Source organism: Stigmatopora nigra, chromosome 1 (assembly GCF_051989575.1).
Source record: "Stigmatopora nigra isolate UIUO_SnigA chromosome 1, RoL_Snig_1.1, whole genome shotgun sequence".
NCBI classification, from domain to species: Eukaryota; Metazoa; Chordata; class Actinopteri; order Syngnathiformes; family Syngnathidae; genus Stigmatopora; species Stigmatopora nigra.
Window position 1 is genome coordinate 583,518 of NC_135508.1, and position 18,018 is coordinate 601,535.

Sequence of the window (18,018 nt, forward strand, 5' to 3'; positions counted from 1 at the left end):
TTTGTCTGCTGCAAGTTGGAGAAGAAAATGACAAAGTTTCGGGCTTAATAGGAGATGGGGAGGGACAAGGACCGCCCACTTTTTCAGATCCCTCTTGGATCGGCCAATCAGAGTGGGCTATGGTTCTTGGGGTTGACTAGTGAGGGAGAAAGAGAAAGAGAGGGAAAGAGGGAGGGAGAGAGATAGACACATGTTTTGGCTTGTTGACGTCTGGTAACTGATGACCGGAGGCGTCCATTTTGGCGCTAATTTAGAGAAGGGAGAAATAGACAGATGTTTTGACGTGTTGATGAAGAGTGACTGATGACCACAAACGTCCATTTTGGCTCCAATTTGGAGGGAGAAATTGACATGTTTTGGCGTGTTGATGACGAGCGACTGATGACCATGGGCGTCCATTTTGGCTCCAATTAGAGGGAGATTTGTTTTGGCGTGTTGATGACTAGTAACTGACGACCATAGGCGTCCATTTTGGGGACAATTAGGAGAGAAGGATGGACAGGGTGAATTAGTAACTGACGACCGAAGGCGTCCATTTTGGTTCCAATTTAGAGGGAGAAAAGGTTTTGGCTAGAAACTGATGATTATGATGGTCCAACAGTGTCTTTGATATCACCACTGTAAATGGCCCCGCCCCTTTTTGTTGTTGTTTTAATCCCCAACATGTGAAACTGAACTGTGCGCCAAAAGGAGCATATGGCGCTAAAGCGCTAACAGCGACCCTCGGGCTACAACATCAAGAGGGAATCCGATACGGAAAATCGATAAGCCGCCCATCCTTTTATGTAACCTGCCGCTCGCTGTCCAATCGCCTCAGCCGTTCCAAAATGCTACGCTAATGCTTTAGCTTTAATGCCAAAAAATAAATATTTTTTTGTCGCCGGGCAGCTTGAAGTACATTAGAATTGATCGATTGTTCAAAAACTAGAAGTAACCCATAAAATAACAGGAAGTGACCCAAAACATAACAGGAAGTGACCCAAAAAAACAACAGGAAGTGGCCCAAAAATAAAGTACTCCATAAAATAATGGGAAGTGACCCAAAAAAACAACAGGAAGTGGCCCAAAAATAAACTAATCCATAAAATAATGGGAAGTGACCCAAAAAATAACAGGAAGTGGCCCAAAAATAACAGGAAGTAACCCAAAAAATAACAGGAAGTGGCCCAAAAATAACAGGAAGTAACCCATAAAATAATGGGAAGTGGCCCAAAAATAACAGGAAGTAACCCATAAATAATGGGAAGTGACCTAAAAAAACAGGAAGTGATCCAAAAAATAATGGGAAGTGACCCAAAAATAACAAGAATTGACCCAAAACTAACGGAAAGTGACCTATAGCGCCCCAAAAATAACAGGAAGTGACCCATAGTGCCTTCAAAGGTCAGTAAATTAATGGCAGGCGATATGAAGAGCAGGGTCAAAGGTCAGCAATGGAATTTGGTACCAGCTTTTTAACAGAATTAAAACAATTGGAATCTGAAAAAAAGGAGGTCAAAGGTCACAGACGCCAATGTTTTGAACATTTCATTTTTCTTCAACAAAAATCCATACAAATAAATGCAATTTTCAAATTTCTATACAACTAAAAGTAGTGGATTATACAAATGTATAAAATGTAAATGTTCTGTATAAAAAAAAAATAATAAAAAATGAAAAAAATAACAGTAGAATATGACAAACTTTTCTGGAAAACAGAAAAACGTCGGAGTGTTGAATGATTGCCACTTCCTGGTTGTGCACCAAGGTGCATCGTGGGTAATGCAGTCTATATTCAGTTGTTAACGGAAAGTTGGATCAAAATTTGGCACCGTTTACGGACATTTTTAAAGATAATTAAAAATATCCCGTTACATTCTGAGGTCTGGTCTCTTGGGGGCGTGGCTTAGTGTCCCAGGAGGTCTCGGGGGGGCTTCTGGGGGAGGGGCACCGCCGGGATGTAGGCGGCCGCCGACGTGCCGGGTCGGCATAGGCGTGTCAATCGCTGTGTGGGGAGAAAGGCGGGGTTTAAACACAAAAAAGGGAGGGAGGTTTGGGTTCTACCTGTGAGAGGTTGCCGGGGGTGACGGCGAGAGCGTAGACGGCCCAGATGGGCAGCAGGGAGACGGAGGACAGGGTGAGGAGCCAGCCCAGGGTGGTGGCCCAAGATGGCGCCGCCAGGCCTTTGCCCAGGCGTAGTGGAGACCAGCGGAATAAAGAGAACAGGAACGTGGCCTGTTTAGAGAGAGAGACAGAAAGGGAGGGAGGGAGGGGGGATGGGAGGATGGGAGGGGCCATTGTGTTTCGATAAGGAAATATTGGGTGGTTTGTTTTTTATGGGTTATCGTTGTTATTGGAAATGTTGTTTGGTAGAGGATGCTTTGATTTGATGATTGCTAGGCTGTTTTTTTGTTGGTTGGGGACTTCCTGTTGAGTTTGAGTCACTTCCTGGTGAGTTTGGGGCATTTATGAGTGACTTAGTGAGTTTGGGTCACTTCCTGTCGAGTTTGGGGCATTTGAGTGACTTCCTGTCGAGTTTGGATCACTTCCTGTTGAGTTTGAGTCACTTCCTGTTGAGTTTGGGTCACTTCCTGTTGAGTTTGGGTCACTTCTTGTTGAGTTTGGGTCACTTCTTGTTGAGTTTGGGTCACTTCCTGTGGAGTTTGGGGCATTTAAGTGACTTCCTGTCAAGTTTGGATCACTTCCTGTCAAGTTTGGATCACTTCCTGTTGAGTTTGGGGCATTTATGAATGACTTGTTGAGTTTGGATCACTTCCTGTTGAGTTTGGGTCACTTCTTGTTGAGTTTGAGTGACTTCTTGTGGAGTTTGGGGCATTTAAGTGACTTCCTGTCAAGTTTGGATCACTTCCAGTTGAGTTTGGGTAACTTCCTGTTGAGTTTGGGGCATTTATGAATGACTTGTTGAGTTTGGGTCACTTCCTGTTTAGTTTGGGGCATTTGAGTGACTTCCTGTCAAGTTTGGATCACTTCCAGTTGAGTTTGGGTAACTTCCTGTTGAGTTTGGGGCATTTATGAATGACTTGTTGAGTTTGGGTCACTTCCTGTTGAGTTTGGGGCATTTGAGTGACTTCCTGTCGAGTTTGGATCACTTCCTGTTGAGTTTGGGTAACTTCCTGTTGAGTTTGGGTAACTTCCTGTTGAGTTTGGGGCATTTATGAATGACTTGTTGAGTTTGGGTCACTTCCTGTCAAGTTTGGATCACTTCCTAATGAGGTTGGGTAACTTCCTGTTGAGTTTGGTCACTTCCTGTTAAGGTTGGGTAACTTCCTGTTGAGTTTGGGGCATTTATGAATGACTTCTTGTTGAGTTTGGGTCACTTCCTAATGAGGTTGGGTAACTTCCTGTTGAGTTTGGTCACTTCCTGTTGATTGTGGGTCACTCACTCCCTGTTGATTTTGAGTAATTTCCAGTGACTTCCTGTTGACATTTGGTCACTTCCTGTTGATTTTTTAAGGCATTTCCAAGTTGACTTCCAGGCATTTTTGGATGACTTACAGTCATGATTTACAGTCACTTCTTGTTTTCGATTATTTCAAGTTATTATTTTTTCTTCCAATGGTGCTATTGTTTAAATGAGCGTTAGGGGTGGTGGGGGTGCCGGAGCGGCGCCGGTACATACGGTACAGACGGCCGGCGTGACATATTTCCAGCAGAGCTTGAAGAGAAGCAGTGGCTTGCGACCGCTCATGTCCTTGATGTTGGAACAAAAGCGTTCGGCGCCTGGCAAACAAAAGACTAAAGTTATTATAAAAATATTAATATTAATAATTGGCGTCTAGAAATGCTAAATCACATTGGCTAATTTGTTGCTAAATTCACCAGAAATTGGCATTAGCTTCAGCATTGTGAGATTTAACCCTAACCCGTTAAAAAAGGGCATGCGACGGAATGGTTATCATCACAAGGGTCACAGGGGGTGCCGGAGCCTATCCCAGCTGATGATTTGGGGTAGCTGGTCAATCGCAGGGTAAAAAGTAGACAAATAACCAATTGTAGCTTTTATTTATTAATTGAAATTATTTTTTTATTATCGTTTTTATTTAAATTAATTGTATTTTTTGTAAATGATTTTTATTTTAAATTGTTTTAATCTTGTTTATTTAATATTTATTTATTTCAATTATTTCTATTGCTTTTTTATTTAAATTATTATTTTTTAGTTTTAAACAATTTCTATATTTTTAAATTTTGGTAAGTTTTAAATTGTTTGATTTTTTAAATGTAATTTTTATTTATTTATTGCTTTTTTATTTAAATTATTAGGATTTTTTAGTTTTAAATAATTTCTATATTTTTACATTTTTGTATGTTTTAAATTGTTTGATTTTTTAAATTTAATTTTTATTTATTTATTGCTTTTTTATTTAAATTATTGGGATTTTTTAGTTTTAAATTATTTCTATATTTTTACATTTTTGTAAGTTTTAAATTGTTTGATTTTTTAAATTTAATTTTTATTTATTTATTGAAATCATTTCTATTGTTACTTTTTGTTTAAATTATTATGTATTTTTTATTTAAATAATTTATAATTTAAAATAAAAATGTTTCACATGTATTTTTTATTTTTTGTTATCATTATAATTATTACTATTGTTTTAAAAAACAACAACAACAACAAGTCCCTACCGTAAATCCAGCCAATGGCGACGGACTGAAAAATAGACAGCAACAGTAAACTAGCTCCACTACAGGAGAAATGATCGTAGATCTGAAAAACGTAGAGCCCGCCCTGCGAAAAAAACATAGACAACAATCTCTAGTCTCCAACAGAAGAACATGTCGGCCATTTTACCCATCTCACCGGGGTCACCATGATCAATCCCACGCCGAAGCACACCACACACACAAAAAGGAGGAGGAGCTCTCGTCGGTAGCCTCGTCGAATCAGATCGGGGTACGAATCGCTCACCGACGTCATTAGCGCCTCCAGGCTAACAAACTAGCACATAGAAAAAAATTATGTAGTTTGTTTTGGCTTGGACCTGCGAATATTAGGACGAGAGCGCCACCTGTGTGTCCAATCCCAGCATGATGATCATGAGGAAGAAGCAGACAGCCCAGAGTTGCGGGAGAGGCATCATGGCGACCGCTCGGGGAAAGGCGATAAACGCCAGCCCGGGACCTGCCATTAAAAAATGAAGTGCATGTTATTTTGAAAGCATGTTTTACAGCGTTGCCTCTATTTACAATAGCCCATGTTATTTTAGGAGCATGTTTTACAGTGTTACCTCCATCTATTTACAATAGCACATGTTATTTTAGGAGCATGTTTTACAGTGTTAACTCTATATCTATTTACAATAGACCATGTTATTTTAGGAGCATGTTTTACAGTGTTACCTCCATCTATTTACAATAGCCCATGTTATTTTAGGAGCATGTTTTACAGTGTTAACTCTATATCTATTTACAATAGACCATGTTATTTTAGGAGCATGTTTTACAGTGTTACCTCTATCTATTTACAATAGCCCATGATATTTTGTGAGCATTTTTTTACAATGTGGCATCTACCTACAATTGCCCATGGTTTTTGCAATTTTTTTTTACAGTGTTGCCTTTACTCTCAATAGCTTGTTATTTTGCGAACATTTTTTACAGTGTTGCTTGTATTTACAATAGTTGCCCATGTTATTTTGTGAGCATGTTTTACAGTGTTACCTCGTATTCTGCTTTTAATAGGGAATAAAAATGGACAAAAAAATACCAAAAATGTTAATGTTATTTTGTGAGCATTTTTTACAGTGTGGCCTGTATTTTTGCAATGGAAAATTGTATTTTTTTAATTATGTTTTTGGGTGTTTTTTTTGCATCTTGGAACGTTTGCGAATATGTAATGAGTGTAAGGTTAAACCTGATTGGGCGACGGTGGCGATGTCCACATTTTGTTCTTGGGCCATGAAGCCCAAGACGGAGAAGATGGCAAAGCCCGCCAGGAAACTGGTGCCGCTGTTCAACAGGCACAGAAGGTACGAATCCCTGTCAATAACAACAAAAATAGATTAGCAGAAGGTCGCCACCTTGTGGACTTTGTGTGTGTGTGGCTTCAGTTTTTTTAACTCGGTCTACAATGTCTTCTGTGTCTGTACTTGCTAGTGTAACCAAAGACGGGCTCAAATACACTTCTAATCTAAATCTAAATCGAATCAAAATCTAAACTAAATCAATCCAAATCTAAACTAAATTGAATCAAAATCTAAATAAAATCCAAATCTAAACAAAATCGAATCCAAATCTGAACTAAAATCGAATCAAAATCTAAACCAAATCGAATCCAGATCTAATCTAAATCGAATCAAAATCTAATCTAAATCGAATCAAAATCTAAACTAAATCGAATCCAAATCTAAACTACATTGAATCCAAATCTAAACCAAATCAAATCCAAATCTATACTAAAGCAAATCTAAATCCAATCCAAATCTACACTAAAGCAAATCCAAATCCAAACAAAATTGAATCCAAATCTAAACTAAATCAGATCAAAATCTAAACCAAATCGAATCCAGATCTAAACTAAATCTAAACCAAATCACATCCAAATCAAAATTCAATAAAATCTAAACTAAATCAAATCCAAATCAAATAAATTTAATCCAAATCTAAACTAGATCAGATCAAAACGTAAACTAAAACGAATCCAAATTTGAACAAAATGGAATCCAAATTGAATCCAAATTTGAACAAAATGGAATCCAAATTGAATCCAAATTTGAACAAAATGGAATCCAAATCGAAACTACATTGAAACTACATCTGAACTGAATCTAAACTAAATCTGAAGTAGGCTAATCTAATTCAATCGAACCAAATCTAAAGAAAAAAAATGGTCTCCTTTCTTTTCAATGTACAATAGAGTATCATCATTGTATAACAATAGTAAAAATATAAATAAAGGTTTCAATTGATTTGCCTTTTTTGAATCATAACCACCCCACTGCCAGTGTACATCATTTCAGGATGAACATTTGGACAACTTGCCGCCACCGCTTTAAGTCTGCCTTTACTCAATAAACGAAGGCAAGTATGAAAAAAAGAAGGCTACTTCAATTGTGGGAAGAAGAAGAAGAAGAAGAAGAAGAAGAAGAAGAAGAAGAAGAAGAAGAAGAAGAAGAAGAAGAAGAAGAAGAAGAAGAAGAAGAAGAAGAAGAAGAAGAAGAAGAAGAAGAATTTGAGGCAGCTCAACTGAACGGAGCTTTTCTTTGAGGTGTGGCTGGCCCTCACACACTTTCGCTTTTCTTTTTTTAACCTCATTCCATTCATTCTTTCTTTTTTTCTTTCCGTCTGACCCACGGGCAGCTTTTCTTTTCTTTCTTTTCTTTTTCCTTACTTGTAACAATCGTTGTTGTATTTGTTGTAACTGCCCAACGCCGTCAAACTTCCCAGGCAGATTCCGTACGAGAAGAAGATCTGGGTACCGGCGTCCATCCAAACCTGACCAGACAAGAAAAAGTCATAAGAATAAAAAGTCAACAGGAAGTGACCCAAATAGTGACTTGGAATAGGACCATAATGAACAGGAAGTGGTCAGAAAAGCCCAACATCAACAGGGTTGAACTACTCTACACTATGGGTCACTTTCTGTTGATTTAGAGGCCTTTACAGGTCACTTCCTGTTTATCTGGGGTATTTCTGTGTCACTTTTTGTTAATTTGGGGCATTCTTGTGGATTTGGGAACATTTATGGGTTACTTCCTGTTAATTTGGGAACATTTACAGGTCACTTCCTCTTGATTTGGGAGCCTTTATGGGTCACTTCTGTTTATTCGGGGCATTTCTGTGTCACTTCCTGTCGATTTGGGGCTTCCTGGGTCACTTTTTGTTCATTTGGGGCATTCTTGTGGATTTGGGAACATTTAAGGGTAACTTCCTGGTAATTTGGGAACATTTACAGGTCACTTCCTCTTGATTTGGGGCATTTGAGTCCCTTCCTGTCGGTTTGGGGCATTTATGTGTCACTTCCTGTTAGTTCGGGGCACTTCTGTGTCACTTCCTCTTAATTTGGGCCATTACTTGGTCACTTCCTGTTGGTTTGGGGCATTACTGAGTCATTTCCTGTTAGTTGGGGGCATTTCTGTGTCACTTCCTGTCAATTTGGGGCATTACTGACTCATTTCCTGTCAATTTGGGGCATTTCCAAGTCATTTCCTGTTTATCCTGGCATTTCTATGTCACTTCCTCCTAATTTGGGGCATTACTGGGTCACTTCCGTTTAGTTCTGGGCATTCCTGAGTCACTTCCTGTTGATTTGGCGCATTCCTGAGTCATTTCCTGTCAATTTGGGGCATTTCCAAGTCATTTCCTGTTTATTCGGGCATTTCTATGTCACTTCCTCTTGATTTGGGGCATTACTGGGTCACTTCCTGTTAGTTCTGGGCATTACTGGGTCACCTCCTGTTAGTTCTGGGCATTCCTGGGTCATTTCCTGTCAATTTGGGGCATTTCCAAGTCATTTCCTGTCAATTTGGGGCATTTCCAAGTCATTTCCTGTTTATTCGGGCATTTCCAGGTCACTTGCTCTTGATTTGGGGCATTCCTAAGTCACTTCCTGTTGGTTTGGGGCATTCCTGAGTCACTTCCTCTTGATTTGGGGCATTCCTGAGACACTTCCTGTTGGTTTCAGGCATTTTCAGTGACTTCCTGCTGGTTCAGACCATTCCTGACTCATTTCCTCTTGATTTGGGGCATTCCCAAGTCACTCCTCCTTTCCTCCTCCAAACCCCGCCCCCTCTGAACCAAACCAACGAATGAGAAAGGACCAACCTGGGGGTCGGCCAATCGAGTGTGGTTAGGTTTGAGGTAGTAGACGATCCCCTGAGCCGCTCCGGGAAGAGTGGCGCCACGCACCAATAGGACAAACAGCATGAGATAGGGAAAGGTGGCCGTCACGTACACCACCTGCGAGACAGCAACACAGCTCCACTACACCACCGCGTCGTCATGTGGAAGTCCATAGCTTTGTACTGACCTTTCCCGTAGATTTGATTCCCTTCCAAACGCAAAAGTAGCAAACCAACCAGACGGCGGCCAGACACAACGCCAACTTCCAACTGATCGGGCCCAGTTCGTCTAAATTGTCCGAAAGGTGGAGTACTTCTCGCCTGTGGCAAAAAAAAATACACAAAAAACGATTGTTAGTACCGAAAAAAAGTAAAAAGTAACCCAAAACTGCCTCAGAAATACAGGAAGTTACCTGAAAATGCACTAAAAATAGAGGAAATAACATGAAAATGCCCCAAATCAACAAGAAGTCACCCGGAAATAACCCAAACCAACAGGAAGTTACCCAGAAATGATTCAAATCCAACAGGAAGTTACCAGGAAATGCCCTAAACATACAGGAAGTAACCTGGAAATGCCCCAAAATCCACAGGAAGTAATCCGAAAATGCACCAAACTCATTCAATCATTTTTCGAACCACTGAGAGTCACGGGGGTGCCGGAGCCTATCCCGGCCAACTCCGAACTAGCGACAATTTAGCATACAGTTAGCCTAGCATCCATGTTTTTGAAAAATGAGAGGAATCGGGACTACCCGAAGAATCCAAACCGTTTATCCTCAAAAGGGTCGCCAGGGGTGCTGGAGCCAATCCCAGCTAACTCATAACTAGCGACAAATTAGCAAATAGTTAGCCTAGCATCCATGTTTTTTTGAGAAAAGGGGGGAATCGGGAGTATCCGGAGAATCCGAACCATTTATCCTCACAAGGGTTGCAGGGGGTGCCGGAGCCTATCTCACCTAACTCTTACCTAGCCACAAATTAGCATATCGTTAGCCTAGCATCCAAGTTTTTGAGAAATGAATGGAAGAATCCAGACTACTCACAAAATCCGAACCTTTTATCCTCACAAGGATCGCAGGGGGTGCCGGGGCTTATCCCACCTAACTCCTACCTAGCCACAAATTAGCATACAGTTATCCTAGCATCCATGTTTTTGAGAAATGGCAGGAATACCCAGAGAATCTGAACCATTCATCCTCACAAGGTTTGCAGGGGGTGCCGGAGCCTATCTCACCTAACTCCTACCTAGCCACAAAATAGCATAAAGTTAGCTTAGCATCCAAGTTTTTGAGAAATGGAGGAATCCAGACTACTCAGAAAATCCGAACCTTTTATATAAGGGGTGCGGGGGGTGCTGGAGCAAACTAGCATCCAATTAGCTTAGCATGGATTTTTTTAAATGATTTGACTCACTCCCAAAACTCCATGACGGGAGAAGCGGCGTTGTCGGGCGGGTTGCTAACGTTAGCTGTCTGGTTTTGGTGGTCAAAGAGAAAACAAGCCTCTGTAAGAAAAGCACAAAAAAATAGGTTTTAATACAAATTGTGGGTGTTTTTTTTTGGGCTGATTACTGACCCGTGTTCCAGGTGTTGTTACAGTGTGACCAGGGAAGTTGAGGTTGAAAACTGTAGCACAGGTAGAGCAAGGCCCACGCCAAAATCACAATGTAATACACGCATCCGTGCAAGATCATCATTTGGCTAGCGTAGCCTAGCCCTGGAGGCGGGGTTAAAAAACATGGTCAATGTATAATTACTCAGGCCTTATTTTTTTGCAGAAAATTCCCAAAAAATGTTGTGTATTTGTTTGAGAAATTAGAAAAATGGAGATACTGGGGATTAGATATATTATTCTGCCAAAAAAACTGAAAGAAATGTGGAAGCTTTTTTAGTAAAAAAATAAATGAATAAAAAATTGGTTAAAAAAAAATGTTGTTTAGGGTGAGCCAGTGATTAGATATGTTAGATATTAGATATTTTTTTGCAAAAATAAACACCAAAGAATGAAGTAATAGTGAGTCCTTTTTATGAATTTTTAAATTAATTAATTTTTATGCAGAAGATTACCAAAAAAAGTTGTGTACTTGTTTTTGGGGAGAAAAAAATAGAGAAACTGGCGTTTAGATATATTATTCTGCGAGGAACTGAAAAAAATGTGGACTTTTTTGGTTCACAAAAAAAATGTTGTTTAAGGTTAGTGACCAGTGATTAGATATGTTATTTTGCGAAAAAAACAAAGAGATGAAGTCATAGTGAGTCCTTTTTTTTATGCATTTTTAAATTAATTATTTTTTATGCAGAAGATTACTTTTTTTGTTGTATACTTGTTTTTGGGGAGAAAAAAATGGAGAAACCGGTATTAAAATATATTATTCTGCGAAGAACTGAAAAAAATGTGGACTTTTTTTGTGAAAAAAAATTTTTTTTTGGTTCACAAAAAAAATGTTGTTTAAGGTTAGTGACCAGTGATTAGATATGTTATTTTGCGAAAAAAAACAAAGAGATGAAGTCATAGTGAGTCCTTTTTTTTATGCATTTTTAAATTAATTATTTTTTATGCAGAAGATTACTTTTTTTGTTGTATACTTGTTTTTGGGGAGAAAAAAATGGAGAAACCGGTATTAAAATATATTATTCTGCGAAAAACTGAAAAAAATGTGGACTTTTTTTGTAAAAAAAAATGTTTTTTGGTTCACAAAAAAAATGTTTAAGGTTAGTGACCAGTGATTATATATGTTATTTTGCAAAAAAACAACAACAAAGAGATGAATTAATAGTGAGTCCTTTTTTATACATTTTTTAAATTCATTAAATTTTATGCAGAAGATTACAATTTTTTGTTGTGTACTTGTTTTTGGGGAGAAAAAAATGGGGAAACCGGATTTTAGATATATTATTCTGTGAAAAATAATATATAATTGTAAAAAAAAATATTTCTATTTTTTGGTGCGAAAAATTCACAAAAAAATGTGGTTTAGGGTTAAGAATTAGTAATTATGTTATTTTGCCAAAAAAACAAAGAAATGCAGTAACAGTGAGTCCTTTTTAAACATTTTTAAATTATTTTTTGCAGAAAATAACATTTTTTTTGTTGTGTTCTTGTTTTTGGGACAAAAAAAATTGAGCAAGCAGTGATTAAATTATATTATCCTCCAAAAAAAAGTTCATTTTTTTCTTGAATTTCATTCCTAAACATCAAAATCATTAAAAATTTAATTTAGCGTCTAACCCAGGGTTGTCAAACATACGGCCCGCGAGCCAGATCCGGCCCGTCTGGTGGTTTGGTACGGCCCGGGCAAGAAAGCTGCAATGTATAAAAAAATATATAAATTTTCTTCAAAATCTGTAGTTCTTGTATTATCCGCTAGGGGCGCAGTGTTTTAGTAGGTGCAGACAACATGAATTGACATGTATTGATGTTCTTATGTTATTCTCTTGTTCATAATATATTGTTCATAAAGTAAAAGTAAGATTATTTTAATAAACATTTTGATAATTTACTCATTCTTTGCACTAATTATTAGTATTAGTGACTAATACAAAGGAAAAAAAGTGGGCTTATTGTTAGTTCGATGCTATTTTGACAAAAAATGACCATATACGGGCGCATTCGCTAATTTGTCATGACATCGTGGTGTCTTGTATTTGTGATGTGTATTTATGTGTTGTGTATTATAATATGTACGAACGCACGCACCTCCAAATATGGGGCATATGGTCTTCCAGGCGCTGACTCCGCCCAGACTGGTGAATTGGCCCAATGAGGTCTCAAGAAGGAACAAGGGGATCCCACACAGTACCAGGAACAAAAGGTAAGGTACAAAAAACACCCCTAGAAACACAAACAATGGATTTTGCCTGTTAAAAAATACATATTTGATATATAATTCAAATTATGTTATACATATAAAGTTTCTTTATTAATTTATAGGTTGTTTTCTGCTGATTTGGGGGTATTTGGGGGTTCTTTTTGTTCATTTTAGGTCACTTCCTGTTGGTTTTTGGCTTATTTAGGGGAGTATTCTTTTATTTTATATTTTTATTTGGGTTTTATTTTTTAGACTTTTACATTTCAGGTGACTTCCTGTTGACTTTGGCTGATTTGTGGGCATTTTGGGGTTATTTTTGTTAATTTTAGGTCACTTACTATTGGTTTTTGGCTGATTTAAGGGTATTTTATTATTTTATTTTATTTATTTGGGTTTTATTTTTTAGACTTTTACATTTCAGGTGACTTCCTGTTGACTTGAGTTGATTTTGGAGTTTTTATTAGAGTTGTTGTGTCACTTCCTGTTGAATTTGGGATCTTTATAGGTCATATCCTGCTGAATTTGTGACATTTGGGTTTTATTTTTTAGACCTTTTACATTTTAAGTGACTTCCTGTTGATTTTAACTCGATTTTAGGTATTTATTGGAGTTGTTTTGTCACTTCCTGTTGAATTTCAGATCTTCAGAGGTCATTTTCTGCTGATTTTGTGACATTGTAATGTCATTGTTTTTCATTTTGGGTAATTTCCTGTTGATTTTGGCTCATTTCTGGGTATTTTTAGACTTTTTGGTAACTTCCTGGTGAATTTGAGACATTTACGGATCATTTCCTGACGATTTTGTGACATTCCTAGGTCATTTTTGTTCATTTCAGGGTATTTTTTTTAATCATTTGTACATGAAAAATAATAATGAATAGTATGGTACCTCCTCCATTTTTGTAGCACAAGTATGGGAACCTCCAGACGTTGCCCAAACCGATGATCTGTCCCGCCACGGCCAGAAGGAACTCGGACTTGCTGGCCCACTGACCCCGGGCGTGAACGCCCGCTCCTTTGGACACCTTCCATTTTTCAAGGCAGGTCGGCTGCAAAAAGAAGTCATTATTGGTTAAATCAACAGGAAATATTTTTTTCAAAGGAGGCGTGGTCTCCTATTGGTTTATTTTCATTACAGGGTCACCTCTACTTATTTTTATGATGTAATCTATTTTTTATTTACTTTATTTAAAATATTTATAAAAAGAAAATAAAAAAAAATGTATTTCTCATTTTAATGAATAGTTATTTTGAAATCATATATAAAATATTATTTTTTATTATTAAATTTATTTCTTTATTTAAAATATTTTAAAAAATATAAAATTTAAAAAAGTATTTCTCCTTTTAATTAATTAATTAATTTAAATAATATATTAAAAAATATATTATTTTTTTATATAATTGATATATTTCCTTTATTTTAAAGGTTTTAAAAACGATTGTTTCTCCTTTTAATTAATATTATTATTTTAAATAATCATATATAAAAAATATAATATTTTTTTATATAATTTATATATTTCATTTATTTAAAATATTCAAAAACAACAATTATTTCTCCTTTTATTTGATATTATTATTTCAAATAATCATATAAAAAATATCATTTTTCTCAGTTTATTTATTATATTTCTTTTATTTAAAATACAAAAAAATACAAAATAAAAAATTAATTTAATTTAAATTCATATTATTATTTTAAATAATCATACATAAATATTATTTTTGGATATTTATTTCCTTTATTTAAAAATATTATTATTTCAAATAATCATATAAAAATATTTGTTATAGTTTATTTATTATTTCCTTTATTTAAAATATAAAAAATACAAAATAAAAAGAGTATTTCTCCTTTAAATTCATATTATTATTATATATAAATAATCATACAAAAAAACATCCTAAATAGCTACATGATTGACACATGACACCAACAGCCTAAAAAAAAAATAATGATAAAAAGACCGTTGCTTTGGCTTTCGCTTATCTTCCCAAGGACCACCACATACAATGGGGGTGCTTTATCACCCCCGAGCAGCACGTGCAAGTTTCCTTTATGCAACATACAAACACCTCATTACATAAAGAAAAACAAAAATACATTACATTATTAAATCTGTTTGCCAATCTTATGACAACAGTACTATGACGTCATTGTAAGCAATGTTATTATTATTTCAATCGAATTTAGTTCTTTAATTAGCACAGAAGTTATTAATTAGCAATAATGCTAGCTAACATTGAATACGTACTGAAACTCCATTGTGAAAAAATGCTAATTTTAGGACTAGAAGCTATTTAAGTCAAACTAAATTGGACGTCTAAAGCCGTTAAAAGTATTTTTATGAACTTTGACTACCACCGTTTGAATATTAAAAAAGTAATGTATCTGTTCACCGAGTTTGAAACCTGTAAATTACATAAAAACGAAGTTATATCGTAGTTAAGGCAAAAAGTGCTATTTTTTATAGCAACTACGGTCCCTATGGCCGCCATTGTGGGGACAACCAAACCATTTTATCTTAATTTATGAATGAAGCTTATAACAAACAGGTATAAAAAGAGTGTTACTTACATTTTCAATGAGTTGGGATTATTTCTATGGTTATTATAACAGTTTTAAACCACGTGGTTATGAAATATAGGAGCATTTAAAAAAGGCATGGGGGTCCTGCTTCTTAAAATAACGTAGCAGGTTCCCCGCCACCGTCCAAACCAACATAATAACAAAAAAGGGGAACTAAAAGGGAGAAATATATTAGGGAAATAATTAAAAAGCATTAAAATTATTAGTGCTTCATGGAAAAGAAGCTGTGGGAAGAAAAATAACTGTATGAAAATTCCACGTGACTTACCTCTGCTTGTGCCATTGCGGTTTAACGGATCGGATTCCCCCCGGGGAATTAGTGACCAAATGGTTTGGTCCAATGACGTTACTGGGCAGAATAGGACCTTATCAAAGCCCACCTGTTTGTGTGCCGTTATCTTTTAAGAAATTGTTACTTTCTCGCAAAATATGTGTTATTTGACCTTTTGGTTAATCGTTTGCAATTTTTATCTATTTATACATTAAAAAAAACAAGTCACTGGTGTCAAAAGGACACTTGTTTATGGGAGAAAAGTCATAAAGATATGCTTTCATAACGCGTTCAGGGAACGTGGGTCATTCCTGTACTGGAGGTCCATTGACGTTTCGTACAGTATATTTTTAAATACATTTAATTTTGTTGACGTATTTTAGTTGTTTTAATAAAGTAGTTTGGATGAAATGTGTATTTTTATGCTGTTGTTGTTTTTTAAATTTATTTAGTTTGAGAATGTTATTTTAATTTGTTTTTGTAATAGCTAGCTGAACAACTAGCTTACACTCCTGAATGAAACGATTACTTTTAATAGTATTTATTCTATAAAAATAATAATAAAATTAATAATTTGGGAGTTTGTATATATATTTTAATTTATTTATGTTATTTTATTTGTTGTTGTTGACTATTTCCTGTTGTTTTCAGGGCCTTTCTATGTCACTTCCTGTTGATTTTTGAATTGCCAATGTCATTATTCTGATTATTACTTTACAGTTATTTTGAGCACTTGGAAATACTTGAATGTATTTATTTTACTATATTTGTTGGTTTTGCGATTTGCCAACCCTCCTATTTCAAAATAAAATGGTGAGAGTTCAAATAGGCCATACAATGGCGAAATTCCTTCACTAAGCTGGTGCTCAAGTACAAAAACATGCATTGTATTGTGGGTAAATCTCCGCCACTTCCGTTAGCTTTTCTGGAACGCGTAATTAGTGTCTGGCATCGGGGGGCTACCACGGGGTCATTAAAAAACCGGTGGCCATTGTGGGGCAAAAAAAAACACAACTTAACCCTTTGCAATCATTTGACGTTCCAAAATTAACGAGAATCGAACCGAAAACCAAAGAATGTGAGTCGAAATGAGGGGGAATTGACTATGGAATGCTACAAATGCTAAGGGAAGGGATGCTAATATGACCTATTATAACAAATGGAAATTATCTAAAATGGAGGGAAAGGGAAGTGACATAACATAAACAGGAAGTGGTGCAAACACTGATCATAAAAAAACAATAAGAGATGAAAAAATATACAGGAAATGACCACAAAAAGCCCAGAATGTGCCAACATAAACAGGAAGTAATCTGGAAATAACCTCAAAACAATAGGAAATCAATAGGAAGTGACCTAGACATAACCTTCATCCAACAGGAAGTGACCCATAAATTCCCCCAATAAATCAACAGGAAATGACCCAAAAATGCCCCCAATAAATCAACAGGAAGTGACCCAAAAATTACCCAATAAATCAACAGGAAGTGACCCAAAAACGCCCCCAAGAAATCAACAGGAAATGACCCATAAATTCCTCCAAATTATCAACAGGATGTGACCCAAAAATGCCCCAAAGAAATCAACAGGAAGTGACCCAAAATACCCCCAAGAAATCAACAGGAAGTGACCCCAAAATGCCCCCAAGAAATCAACAGGAAATGACCCGCAAATACCCCCAAAAGACCCAAATTGACCATACATCAACAGGAAGTGACCCATAAATACCCCCTTCAAACTAAAACTTATCATAAATCAAAAAGTGACCTGTAAATGCCCGATAAAAACCTAAATTGACCATACGTTGACAGGAAGTGACCTGAAAATGCCCAAACAAACAAAAACGGACCACACATCAACAGGAAGTGACCCATAAATTCCCTCAACAAACAAAATATGGCCATAGATCAACAGGAAGTGACCCGTAAATGCCCCAACAAACAAAAAATGACCGTAAACCAACAGGAAGTGACCCGTAAATACTCTCAACAAACAAAAATGACCAAAACTCAACAGGAAGTGACCCAAAAACTTCCATTTCGAACCAAAAACTCCACATCCCCAAATCCTCCCGCCAAAATAAAACACCTTTGACGTAATTACCCAACCAAGTGTGTACAGAATTCCATCCCTTCCTAAAAATAACGGTGGGTAATTCCCGCGGCTCCAGACGGGATGCGCAATCAGGAAAATGACGGACAGCCCGCACTTGGAATCTTAAACTCCTCCCCCAATTTCCTGATGAGACCCAGCTGACGGTGTCCAATCTGCAATTTCCGCCGCGTCTACGTTTTTCGGGGGGCCACCCGCGCGCGCTCCGCTTTGGATTGTTTTTCCTCGGATTGTTTTATATTTAGCTTAGCGGTTAGCGGTTAGCGTGTCGGCCTGACGCATCTGGGCTACAGGGTTCGATCCCAGGTCTGGTACTTCCTGTCTCGAGTTTAAATATTCCTCATGTGGGTTTTCTTTGGGGACTCCACTTTCCTCTCACATCCCAAAAAACATGCTAAACTGAGCTAAGCTGAGCTAATTGTATGCTAGCACTGAATGTGAATAGTTTA

At 36.8% G+C, this 18,018-nt stretch overlaps 1 protein-coding gene across 1 annotated transcript; it reads right to left on the reverse strand.

Moving 5' to 3' along the window:
• Positions 1 to 1,514: 1,514 nt before the first annotated feature.
• On the reverse strand, positions 1,515 to 15,674 carry LOC144196770 (sodium- and chloride-dependent GABA transporter 2-like). The gene is made up of 15 exons (XM_077717200.1): positions 15,455 to 15,674; positions 13,483 to 13,642; positions 12,483 to 12,617; positions 10,362 to 10,502; positions 10,200 to 10,290; positions 8,972 to 9,104; positions 8,767 to 8,901; positions 7,334 to 7,437; positions 5,858 to 5,982; positions 5,013 to 5,125; positions 4,805 to 4,942; positions 4,630 to 4,732; positions 3,620 to 3,720; positions 2,044 to 2,214; positions 1,515 to 1,984 (listed from the first exon to the last, which is right to left on the reverse strand). Exons 1-15 carry the CDS (start codon positions 15,467 to 15,469, stop codon positions 1,886 to 1,888), a joined length of 1,764 nt encoding a protein of 587 aa, XP_077573326.1. The 5' UTR covers positions 15,470 to 15,674; the 3' UTR covers positions 1,515 to 1,885.
• Between the last annotated feature and the right edge of the window lie 2,344 nt (positions 15,675 to 18,018).

Excerpts from the sequence above, each read along its gene's own strand:
- LOC144196770 (XM_077717200.1), bottom strand. Across the intron at positions 4,733-4,804 it reads GATTGATCATGGTGACCCCG|GGCGGGCTCTACGTTTTTCA; the intron begins GTGAGATGGGTA and ends TTTTTTTCGCAG. Across the intron at positions 3,721-4,629 it reads CGCCATTGGCTGGATTTACG|GCGCCGAACGCTTTTGTTCC; the intron begins GTAGGGACTTGT and ends TTTGTTTGCCAG.